At 45.0% G+C, this 12,500-nt stretch overlaps 1 protein-coding gene across 1 annotated transcript in view; it reads left to right on the forward strand.

The window, feature by feature from the left end:
* The window catches only part of caskin1 (CASK interacting protein 1), a 74,261-nt gene that overhangs the window by 14,038 nt on the left and 47,723 nt on the right, over positions 1-12,500 (forward strand). Inside the window, exons 5-7 of the mRNA XM_083780848.1 lie at positions 5,474-5,582; positions 10,450-10,558; positions 10,738-10,832. Of these exons, the coding sequence (XP_083636974.1) occupies positions 5,474-5,582; positions 10,450-10,558; positions 10,738-10,832 (313 nt within the window). The remainder of the gene's footprint in view (positions 1-5,473; positions 5,583-10,449; positions 10,559-10,737; positions 10,833-12,500) is intronic.

Genomic DNA, 12,500 nt, shown 5'->3' on the forward strand with positions numbered 1-12,500 from the left:
GTATACCGTGTCCCTATTGGGCGCACACATTCTCGTGTGTAGGAAATGGGCGTAAAATTGAGCCTCTCCAGACCGAAATCCGCCGGTAGGCAATTTTTTTTGCCAACGGCTGATTCGGTCTGGTTTATTAACCAGGCTAAGCGAGTGGAGGATGCGAGGGGAGTGAGCGAGTGGAGGATGCGAGGGGAGTGAGTGAGTGGAGGACGCGAGGGGAGTGAGCGAGTGTGAAAGTTGCGGTATTGGAATTTGGCTTTTGTGTTGGTTAATGAGCACCAGTATATGACTATTAGTACCAGTAGGGGCGCTGTTGTGCCAAAAAGAGAGAGAGGGATAGTGCTGCACTGTTGCCTGCTAATGAGAGAGAGAGAGAGAGAGAGAGAGAGAGAGGTGGGGGGGGGGTTCACACGGGTGTGATTTTTTAAATCTTGTAAGTATTGGAAATGTTTGAATAAATTTGATTTATTTTTCAACCCAAATCTTCTTCTCTGGGGGTCCCTGGCGGCACAAAACATTTTCAAACGGGGGTCCGTCCGCAGCCAAATACATATCAATTGGGGTTTTTCTTTTTCTTTTTCTTTTTTTTACCTACATTTTTTATCCCACGATCTTGTAACCCATTTTTTCACACAGTGTCAATTATCAACTGTAATCTGGGGCGCTACACTTCCTCTGCCAACCTGGGGGGGCAGCAAACTGACCTCATGTTTCCTTCTATGCATGAGGAGTCCAAGCTGCTTATTTTCACCTGACAGGGGAGAGCTTCCCTGGTTGGACGTAGCGCGTGGAAGGAACACGTTATTCCGACCAGTTCCTTTCCCCTCCATCAGGCGCCCCGGCTGGCCAAGGGGAGGCAGTTTAGAGACCAGGATTACTGCATGTTTTTTGTGATGGTACCTACCCTAGGGGACACGGGGAGAACATGTGAGGGTACCTACCCTAGGGGACATGGGGAGAACATGTGAGGGTACCTACCCTAGGGGACACGGGGAGAACATGTGAGGGTACCTGCCCTAGGGGACACGGGGAGAACATGTGAGGGTACCTACCCTAGGGGACACGGGGAGAACATGTGAGGGTACCTACCCTAGGGGACACGGGGAGAACATGTGAGGGGACACGGGGAGAACATGTGAGGGTACCTGCCCTAGGGGACACGGGGAGAACATGTGAGGGTACCTACCCTAGGGGACACGGGGAGAACCCTAGGGGACACGGGGAGAACATGTGAGGGTACCTATACCCTAGGGGACACGGGGAGAACATTCAAACTCCACACAGAAAGGCCCTTTCGCCAACCCCGCCTCGGGAATGGGCACTGATGACGCGGGTTCTTCTTGACATGAAACTGTACAGTGAGAATCACTGCAGGTATCGATTATTCTATTGATTAAGTAAGTAGGTCGGAGTGGCTTATTGTCGGTATATCAGCCCAACAAGGTGTCTATACCCGTTTCAAAGCGTTAGACCCCTGGGGCCTGGGAGATGGAGTGCCACACCCTGCCATCAGCTCCCAGCGCTTAACACACTATAGGCTCCGTTTCCACAGGGGTTGAACCAGTTCAGTTCAGAGTGTTTACACTGAAAATGAATTGGTTTCCGAACCCTAAAAGTTGGTTCGGAACGGGAACAAAAAAATGACCGCCGGTTCCGTGAAAGCACCAAGGTTCCAAGGATCTAGCACGGAATCAGTTCTAGAATCAAAGTTGAGCTGTGGTACTCATAGATAGCTTTAGATAGCTTTATTGTCATTCAGCAGATACATAAAATTCATAAGAGAACGAAATGTCGTTTCACTGGCTTTTAGTATGCTAGTTAAAAGAGCTAAAATACTATTAAAATCTAAAATCCACTTAAAAACAAATAAATTAAAAGCACCATTAGTTCATTTGGAGACAAGATATTGCACAACAGGATAGAGTCCTTATAGCAGCATATAGGGGGAAAGGTTAGGGGATATTGCAGGTGTTCAGAAGTCTGATGGCTTGGGGGAAAAAGCTCTTGGAGAATCTTGCTGTTTTACTCACAATGCTTCGATACCTTCTGCCAGAAGGCAACAGAGTGAACAGTCCCTGGGGTGGGTGGGTGGGGTCATTTCTGATGTTGTTGGCCCTAGACAGACAGCGGTTGTGCGCAATGTCCTTGATGGAAGGCAGTGTCCCGGCAATGTCCCGATGATTCGATTCCCGGCTCCTCCTCCTGTCTACATGTCGAAGTGTCCTCGGGCATGACACTGACTGAACCCCAAATTGCTCCTGATGTGATTGCATGGCTTCCGCCGCAATCGGTGTATGAATGTTTATGTGAATGGGTGAATGTAATCTATGTAAAGCGCCTTGGATAAAGGCGCGATATAAATGCACCATTTACCATTTACCATGTATTTGGTGATGAGGATCAAACCCAGAGCACTGTGGTCCAAAGACCACTGCTCTATCTACTGAGCTACTCAGACATATTGATTCTTTACGTGACCTTTTTATTATTGATATTTTGTCAGTGAAAACATTGCAATTGATTCTTATAATTGAGTAAAGTGATTACTCTTATTAACCAACTATGCCCTGTTTTATACTTTGTCGCATACGTCGTCGTCGTGAAAAAGTGGTGAGCTGCAGCAGTTGTATCTGAAAGCTTGTAGCGCAATGTGAGCTTGTAGATCTGTTCTTTTACTTATATTAAAGTAGCTTATATTTTACAATATATTACATCAATTTAATAGCTTGCACACTGGGAGTATTTCTTTTGATTTTTTGTGGTGGTTCTCCGAAAAAATACCTTAACAGTTTTTTACTGTATATCTATAGCCTACTGTATCCCATACCATCCCAAAACATATTATTACAAAGTTGAGACTACTAGTATCTCTTCTTACTGTAACATAGTATATCTTCTTACTGTAACATAGTATCTCTTCTTACTGTAACATAGTATCTCTTCTTACTGTAACATAGTATCTCTTCTTACTGTAACATAGTATCTCTTCTTACTGTAACATAGTATCTCTTCTAACTGTAACATAGAATCTCTTCTTACTGTAACATGGTATCTCTTCTTACTGTAACATAGTATCTCTTCTTACTGTAACATGGTATCTCTTCTTACTGTAACATAGTATCTCTTCTTACTGTAACATGGTATCTCTTCTTACTGTAACATGGTATCTCTTGTAACATAGTATCTCTTCTTACTGTAACATAGTATATCTTCTTACTGTAACATAGAATCTCTTCTTACTGTAACATGGTATCTCTTCTTACTGTAACATGGTATCTCTTGTAACATAGTATCTCTTCTTACTGTAACATGGTATCTCTTGTAACATAGTATCTCTTCTTACTGCAACATGGTATCTCTTGTAACATAGTATCTCTTCTTACTGTAACATAGTATCTCTTCTTACTGCAACATGGTATCTCTTGTAACATAGTATCTCTTCTTACTGTAACATGGTATCTCTTGTAACATAGTATCTCTTCTTACTGTAACATAGTAGCTCTTCTTACTGTAACATAGTATCTCTTCTTACTGTAACATGGTATATCTTGTAACATAGTATCTCTTCTTACTGTAACATGGTATCTCTTGTAACATAGTATCTCTTCTTACTGTAACATGGTATCTCTTGTAACATAGTATCTCTTCTTACTGTAACATGGTATCTCTTGTAACATAGTATCTCTTCTTACTGTAACATAGTAGCTCTTCTTACTGTAACATAGTAGCTCTTCTTACTGTAACATGGTATCTCTTGTAACATAGTATCTCTTCTTACTGTAACATAGTATATCTTCTTACTGTAACAGTATCTCTTCTTACTGTAACATGGTATCTCTTGTAACATAGTATCTCTTCTTACTGTAACGTGGCTGCAGAGACAGACAAACCTACAGTAATCTGCGTCACTGCTCATGTACTCACTTCCATGACTGAGCGAACAGCGGTAATCTAACAGCATTATCTTTCATGGAGTGACAGTTGTATACTGTACAGCTAATTATTGATGGAACAGTGACTCCCTGTATAATAGGTCATTATTCCTCTTGCTGGTGCTGTCCTGTGTCAGCACAATACACAATAGCTTGACAGTGGAGGATCACAGCACTGTGTGCGACACTGACACTACAAACACATTACATGTAGCCTCTCATCAGTCTTTGGGCTGTTAAAGAGTGTGTGTGTGTGTGTGTGTGTGTGTGTGTGTGTGTGTGTGTGTGTGTGTGTGTGTGTGTGTGTGTGTGTGTGTGTGTGTGTGTGTGTGTGTGTGTGTGTGTGTGTGTGTGTGTGTGTGTGTGTGTGTGTGTGTGTGCCTGTGTTTTAGAGAGAGACAGATAAATGCCTGTCATAGTTGACAGAGGAGAGGCTGTCTGCCCTCTAGAACTGACACTGATAAATGACACTCATTAACATCACACACATGCATGCACACCGCACACACACACACACACACACACACACACACACACACACACACACACACGCAAGCACAAACACACAGACACACAGAGAGACACAGAAACCTACGGACAAACGTTCATATAGACGTACAGACAGATGTACAGACAGACAGACAGACAGACAGACAGACAGACAGACCTAATTTGTTCCCATTAACCTTTCACCCCTTTGTGACCTTTCTCTGACCCTGTCCTTCCTCTCACCATTTCCTCATTACATATCTCTCTCTCTCTCTCTCTGGGTCTGAGCACACTTTAGATTCCATGCGTGGACAGAAGAAGCTGTGTTTTGCGTCATTTCCGTTTTTTTAGACAGCTGGTGGATGGAAAAGAAGCTCCACCAGCTGTCTAAAAAAATGGAAATGACGCAAAACACAGCTTCTTCTGTCCACGCATGGAAGTTCAAGTGTGCCCAGGCTCTCTCTCTCTCTATCTCTCTCTCTCTCTCTCTCTCTCTCTCTCTCTCTCTCTCTCTCTCTCTCTCTCTCTTCTCTCTCTCCAAATCCACAAACTTTATTGGCATAGAATGTGGCATTCTATATATCATCATCTGTGTTTAATGCCCTCTGTGCCTTTAGACTCTAATGCTGTGTTTAATGCCTCTGTGCCTTTAGACTCTAATGCTGTGTTTAATGCCCTCTGTGCCTTTAGACTCTAATGCTGTGTTTAATGCCTCTGTGCCTTTAGACTCTAATGCTGTGTTTAATGCCTCTGTGCCTTTAGACTCTAATGCTGTGTTTAATGCCCTCTGTGCCTTTAGACTCTAATGCTGTGTTTAATGCCCTCTGTGCCTTTAGACTCTAATGCTGTGTTTAATGCCCTCTGTGCCTTTAGACTCTAATGCTGTGTTTAATGCCCTCTGTGCCTTTAGACTCTAATGCTGTGTTTATTGCCCTCTGTGCCTTTAGACTCTAATGCTGTGTTTAATGCCCTCTGTGCCTTTAGACTCTAATGCTGTGTTTAATGCCCTCTGTGCCTTTAGACTCTAATGCTGTGTTTAATGCCCTCTGTGCCTTTAGACTGCTGATCCAGGCGGGGATAGACATCAACAGGCAGACCAAGGCCGGCACAGCCCTGCACGAAGCCGCCCTCTGTGGCAAGACGGAGGCAGTGAGACTCCTGCTGGATGTAAGTGGAATGGAATGGATGGCCTGGACTGATGAGTTTTAAACAGAAATATGATTCTAGACTTTTCTAGATACGCTCTAGTCACGAGTGTCAGCGCCTCAGGGGGCGGACTAGTTAATTGATTTTTTATTTATTTTACGAATTTCACTAGAGGTTATTAAGCCCCTTGAGATGCAGCATCTTGTTTTCGAGGGGGTCCCTGGGGTCAGTGAGGGGGTCCCCGGGGTCAGTGAGGGGGTCAGTGAGGGGGTCAGTGAGGGGGTCAGTGAGGGGGTCAGTGAGGGGGTCAGTGAGGGGGTCAGTGAGGGGGTCCCCGGGGTCAGTGAGGGGGTCAGTGAGGGGGTCAGTGAGGGGGTCTGTGAGGGGGTCAGTGAGGGGGTCCCCGGGGTCAGTGAGGGGGTCTGTGAGGGGGTCTGTGAGGGGGTCTGTGAGGGGGTCTGTGAGGGGGTCAGTGAGGGGGTCAGTGAGGGGGTCAGTGAGGGGGTCAGTGAGGGGGTCAGTGAGGGGGTCTGTGAGGGGGTCAGTGAGGGGGTCCCCGGGGTCAGTGAGGGGGTCTGTGAGGGGGTCTGTGAGGGGGTCTGTGAGGGGGTCTGTGAGGGGGTCTGTGAGGGGGTCTGTGAGGGGGTCTGTGAGGGGGTCAGTGAGGGGGTCTGTGAGGGGGTCAGTGAGGGGGTCTGTGAGGGGGTCAGTGAGGGGGTCAGTGAGGGGGTCAGTGAGGGGGTCAGTGAGGGGGTCTGTGAGGGGGTCCCCGGGGTCAGTGAGGGGGTCTGTGAGGGGGTCAGTGAGGGGGTCCCCGGGGTCAGTGAGGGGGTCTGTGAGGGGGTCAGTGAGGGGGTCAGTGAGGGGGTCAGTGAGGGGGTCAGTGAGGGGGTCAGTGAGGGGGTCAGTGAGGGGGTCAGTGAGGGGGTCAGTGAGGGGGTCAGTGAGGGGGTCAGTGAGGGGGTCTGTGAGGGGGTCTGTGAGGGGGTCAGTGAGGGGGTCTGTGAGGGGGTCTGTGAGGGGGTCTGTGAGGGGGTCTGTGAGGGGGTCTGTGAGGGGGTCTGTGAGGGGGTCAGTGAGGGGGTCAGTGAGGGGGTCTGTGAGGGGGTCAGTGAGGGGGTCCCCGGGGTCAGTGAGGGGGTCTGTGAGGGGGTCAGTGAGGGGGTCAGTGAGGGGGTCTGTGAGGGGGTCAGTGAGGGGGTCTGTGAGGGGGTCAGTGAGGGGGTCAGTGAGGGGGTCAGTGAGGGGGTCTGTGAGGGGGTCTGTGAGGGGGTCAGTAAGGGGGTCAGTGAGGGGGTCAGTGAGGGGGTCAGTGAGGGGGTCAGTGAGGGGGTCTGTGAGGGGGTCAGTGAGGGGGTCAGTGAGGGGGTCCTCGGGTTCAGCCTAGGAATCGAAAAGTTCCCCGTTGGGTCCCGGCTCCTCCTGGCCTGTCCCTGAGCAATGAGAACTGCTCCTATAGGTTAGATAGACAGACCTCTATTGGTGATGAGAAAATGCAGCTTTGCAGCACTGCAGTAAGGAAGATACAAAGACACAGGTACGGTACGGTTACAGAACAAGTACAGAATAAGCAATAGCACATAATATTACATAAAAGACGACAGTAGGTTCAAGGTTGTCTTTATTTGTCTCCCTTGGGAGACAGAGTCACAGCTGCATACAAATAACAGACACGTTCACATAAATGCTAAATGCTAAATGCTAAATGGTGCATTTATATAGCGCCTTTATCCAAAGCGCTTTACAGAGATTGTGCATTACATTCACCCATTCACACACACATTCATACACCGATGGCTGCGGAAACCATGCAAGGCACCAACTAGCACATCGGGAGCAATTAGGGGTTCAGTGTCTTGCTCAAGGACACTTCGACAGTAACTCTGGGGGAGCCCGGGTTCGAACTGGCAACCTTACGGTTACCATCCAGGCACTCTACCCCTGACACCATGAAACACCCAACATACAAAACAGAGATGTTGCACACATTCCCTTGATAAAAGGAAACTAGTCAATAAAGTGCATTCGGCAATCTCTGATTGAGCATTTTGATTGACAGGGGAACAAATGAGTGTTTAAATATATTATATTATATAAGTATAAAGATGACTTAACCTCTGACCTGGATGGGTTAAATAAATCCTACGTATCTGCAAATATCTTTGGCTAATTGATCTGTCTAGAGTTGTTATTTATCAGGGAATGTCACATTTCCTTTCCAAGTAAAAAACAAAAACAAAAAAAAACATTTGAGAACCAATGAATAACCACTGCACTAATAACTGGGTTAATATTAAAGGACCACTTCATCTGCATCTTCTCCACCATAATAACCCATTCTGACCTGAGATCAGATTCTAAAAATTGTCTTCTACATCCTGACAGTTTTCTGAAAAAGCTATGTTTCTATGTCAGTCGTTCTTCGATAAAAAATAATAATAGCAGACCTACAAGCTCGTAGCGCGCCACTCGGTGGCGTGCTATGAGCTTGTAGATCTGCTATTTTTCAATAGCTAAAGCATAACATAATGCTAACACCAAAATGTGATAAGATACCATGTGAAGGTCATTGTGTAGGGGGAGGGTCATCCGGGGCAAAACCGATATCATCTCCCGTGTATATTCTCATCATTCAGCAGACTGCCCACTCAGCTATTCATATTAATAATGGAGAGGATGTACAGTATCATATCCTGAACATCCTACTTTCTGTATCTCTTGTAAATACCTCCCGTGCTCGTGTTGTGTTTGTATTTAGGTGTTGTGCAACAAACTTTGACGATGGTTCTCTAAATTTGGTTTTTAATTATTATTATTTTAAAACATTTTCATTACCAAAACAGCAAAACGTTTCATGATTTAATAACAAAATCGTTTCTTTTTCTTTTTTTCAGTAATGTCACAAAGAAATAAAAGAAAAATCTAAGAAGTTACATAAATTAGAACAAATATTGAAATTGTGAAAATAGCAGATCTGCAAGCTCACAACATGGCGCGAAGCGACACGTTGTGTACTTGTAGATCTGCTATTTTTGAGTGGTGCAACCATATAGGGTGCAGCACTTCAGCTATGTGTGTCCCTATAGCTGTGTCCCTGGGTCTGAGCGCGGAAGTAGCGGTTTCTCACCACCAAGTGTCACTGTTGCGCAGCCTAACACGCACACGCACGCACACACACACACACACACACACACACACACACACACACACACACACACACACACACACACACACACACACACACACACACACACACACACACACACACACACACACACACACACACACTTTCTGTTTTGGGTCACAGGGAAGCACTGCTCTAACCCATTCTGAACAAGAACCCATTTTGGCGCGCTATGAGCTTGTAGGTCTGCTATTTTTGAAAAATCGAAGAACGACTGACATTTTTAGAATCTGATCTCAGGTCAGAATGGGTTAATCAGACCAGTGTGTGTCCAGTGGAAACCTCGTATGAATCTGATCTCAGGTCAGAATGGGCTAAAAAGCACCCTCTTGTTGCCTGTTCAAACCACTGTGGTTCAAACCACTGTGGAAGTGGTTTGCCTGTTCAAACCACTGTGGTTCAAAGCACTGTGGAAGTGGTTTGCCTGTTCAAACCACTGTGGAAGTGGTTTGCCTGTTCAAACCACTGTGGTTCAAACCACTGTGGAAGTGGTTTGCCTGTTCAAACCACTGTGGTTCAAACCACTGTGGAAGTGGTTTGCCTGTTCAAACCACTGTGGTTCTAACCACTGTGGAAGTGGTTTGCCTGTTTAAACCACTGTGGTTCAAACCACTGTGGAAGTGGTTTGCCTGTTCAAACCACTGTGGAAGTGGTTTGCCTGTTCAAACCACTGTGGAAGTGGTTAGCCTGTTCAAACCACTTCCGCGCCCACAGCCGGGCAAACGCTACATGAGCATCAAGAGCAGCACCTCCAGACCCTGGAACAGTTTCTACTCGTCAACAATTAGACTGCTGGGGGGGCACGGTGGCACAGTTGGTAGTGCTGTCGCCTCACAGCTAGAAGGTCCTGGGTTTGATTCCCGCTCGTGACGCTGTGGGCACTGGCGGTGTGTTTCCTCCTCCGCGTCATCAGTGCCCATACCCGAAGGCGGGGGTTGGCGATAGGGCCTTTCTGTGTGGAGTTTGCATGTTCTCCCCGTGTCCGCTAGGGTAGGTACCCTCACAAAAACATGCAGTAATCCTGGTCACTAAACTGCCTCCCCCTGGCCAGCCGGGGCGCCTGATGGAGGGGAAAGGAACTGGTCTCTATACTGCCTCCCCCTGGCCAGCCGGGCGCCTGATGGAGGGGAAAGGAACTGGTTGGAATAACGTGTTCCTTCCACTCGCTACGTCCAACCAGGGAAACTCCCCCCTGTCAGGTGTAAAGGAGCAACTTGGACACGGCATGAAGGAAGCATGAGTTCAAGTCCATTGCTCTCCCCTTGTCCCCCATATATGGGGATTAGGTTGGTCTCCCCTTGTCCCCCATATATGGGGACTAGGTTGGTGGAGGGTGTATAGATCACATTAGATGATTGACACAGGGGTGAAAAATGGGTTACAAAATCGTGGGATAAAAAATATATATAAAAGAAACAATTAGACTGCTGAACAAGAGCTAGAACTGGTGATGCCGCACAGACTGAACTGAAGTGGTCTCCTTTTAGTAGAGACTACTCTGTATATACACATAGGCTACATCACTTTATTTAATTATTTTATATGCATACATATTGTACCATGTAGATTAGTCATGCACTATGCACTTTCTTTCTTTCAACTGCAATGATGAGCTGCTGCACGAACAAGAATTTCACCCATGTTACTCGTGATGTGATGTGCCAATAAAGTTTGATTCTGATTCTGATTCCGTGTCCCTCACAGAGCGGCATCAACGCCACCGTGAGGAACACATACAGCCAGACGGCGCTGGACATCGTCTACCAGTTCACCGCCACGCAGGCCAGCAGGGAGATCAAACAGCTGCTCAGAGGTGAGATGGATGGATGGAATGCATAGAATGATGCAGTAGATCAGTGGTTTGCTCAGAGGTGAGATGGATGGATGGAAGGCATAGAATGATGCAGTAGATGTGTAGAAGTAGAAGTGGTTTGAGAATGAACAAACATAAACATAACAGCAACTCTCTGTCTCTCTGTCTTTCTCTCATAGATGCATCAGCTGCTCTTCAGGTCCGTGCTCTGAAGGATTACTGCAACAACTATGACCTCACCAGCCTCAACATCAAAGCAGGAGATGTTATAACGGTACGCACGCACGCACGCACGCACGCACGCACGCACGCACGCACGCACGCACGCACTCACGCACGCACCACACACCAGTTGTTTCGGTGGAGTTCATTGGCGCTGTTTGCATGAAGTTTAGAGGTTGTGAACTCCTCCAGCATGTAAACATATTTAAACATATTTAAAGGTGCTGGAGCAGCATGTAAACATATTTAAACATATTTAAAGGTTGTGGAGCACCATGTAAACATATTTAAACATATTTAAAGGTGCTGGAGCAGCATGTAAACATATTTATGCTTGCAGCCTTGCATTGGCTACCAATCGACTCCAGAATTAAATTTAAAAATGTATTAATTACTTATAAATCTCTTCATGGGCTGGGCCCAATCTATTTAAGTGAACTGGTGCACCCCAAGGTGAATATGAGACACCTTAGGTCTTCAGACAAAGGTCTTCTCATTATCCCCTAAGCCACTAAGCTGCGAACCAAAGGAGATCGAGCTTATGAATCTGTTGCTCCTATACGCTGTGGAATGATTTACCACTCTGCTTGAGAAACGCTGTGTCTGTTGAGATCTTTAAGAAGCTACTGAAAATGCATTTGTACCGCAAACATTTTGGCTTGCTCCAGTGATTTCTATGTGCTGTTCTAACTTATCTATTTTCTAGGTACTGTCTTTGCTGCTCTGTTTCTTATTTCATTGTTGGTTTATTTTTGATTAAGATGTTCTTGTTTTATTCCTTTTATTTTATTGCACTGCACCTTGTAACAACTGTTTTGAAAGGCGCTCTATAAATAAAATGACCTTACCTTACCTTGAGTAAGTTGAGGTCCTGGAGCAGCATGTAAACATATTTAAAAATATATAAAGGTCCTGGAGCAGCATGTAAACATATTTAAACATATTTAAAGGTCCTGGAGCAGCATGTAAACATATTTAAACATATCTAAAGGTTCTGGAGCAGCATGTAAACATTTTTAAACATATTTAAAGTTTCTGGAGCAGCATGTAAACATATTTAAACATGTTTAAACATATTTAAACATATTGAAACATGTTTAAACATATTTAAAGGTTGTGGAGCAGCATGTAAACATATTTAAACATATGTAAACATATTTAAACATATTTAAACATGTTTAAACATATTTAAAGGTTGTGGAGCAGCATGTAAACATATTTAAACATATTTAAAGGTTCTGGAACAACATGTAAACATGTTTAAACATATTTAAACATATGTAAACCACTCATTCTTGAGATGAGGGACAAAAGTGGAAAAAACATGTCCCACACATAAGAGCCTTATTTATGTTAAAAATAAATTAATTCATAAAAATAAAAGCCCTTGCAAAGTTAAATGTAATACAGTTGTGTATTATTATGCCATTAATTTAATTATAATTGTTTTCATATGCCATCTGAATTAGTTAAAAGCAGGCACTGTACCCAAAAACGCCTGTATTTAGCCTGTCCCCAGCAAGTGGTCACAATTTCAAACTGCTAAAAAAGTGTCTTATACTGTCACAATCACATACATATACATACTAAATTAAAGTAGATTGTCAACAACATAGCAAACAATATACACAGTTAATTTTAACTGTGTATAACTCCGTCAGGTTTTTTAAAAGTTTTAAATTAATCAGAAAATATTGTCGACAGATTTAGCCTGAAGACT

The sequence above is a fragment of the Protomyctophum parallelum genome (assembly GCF_964188405.1).
Source record: "Protomyctophum parallelum genome assembly, chromosome: 13".
Lineage (NCBI taxonomy): Eukaryota > Metazoa > Chordata > Actinopteri > Myctophiformes > Myctophidae > Protomyctophum > Protomyctophum parallelum.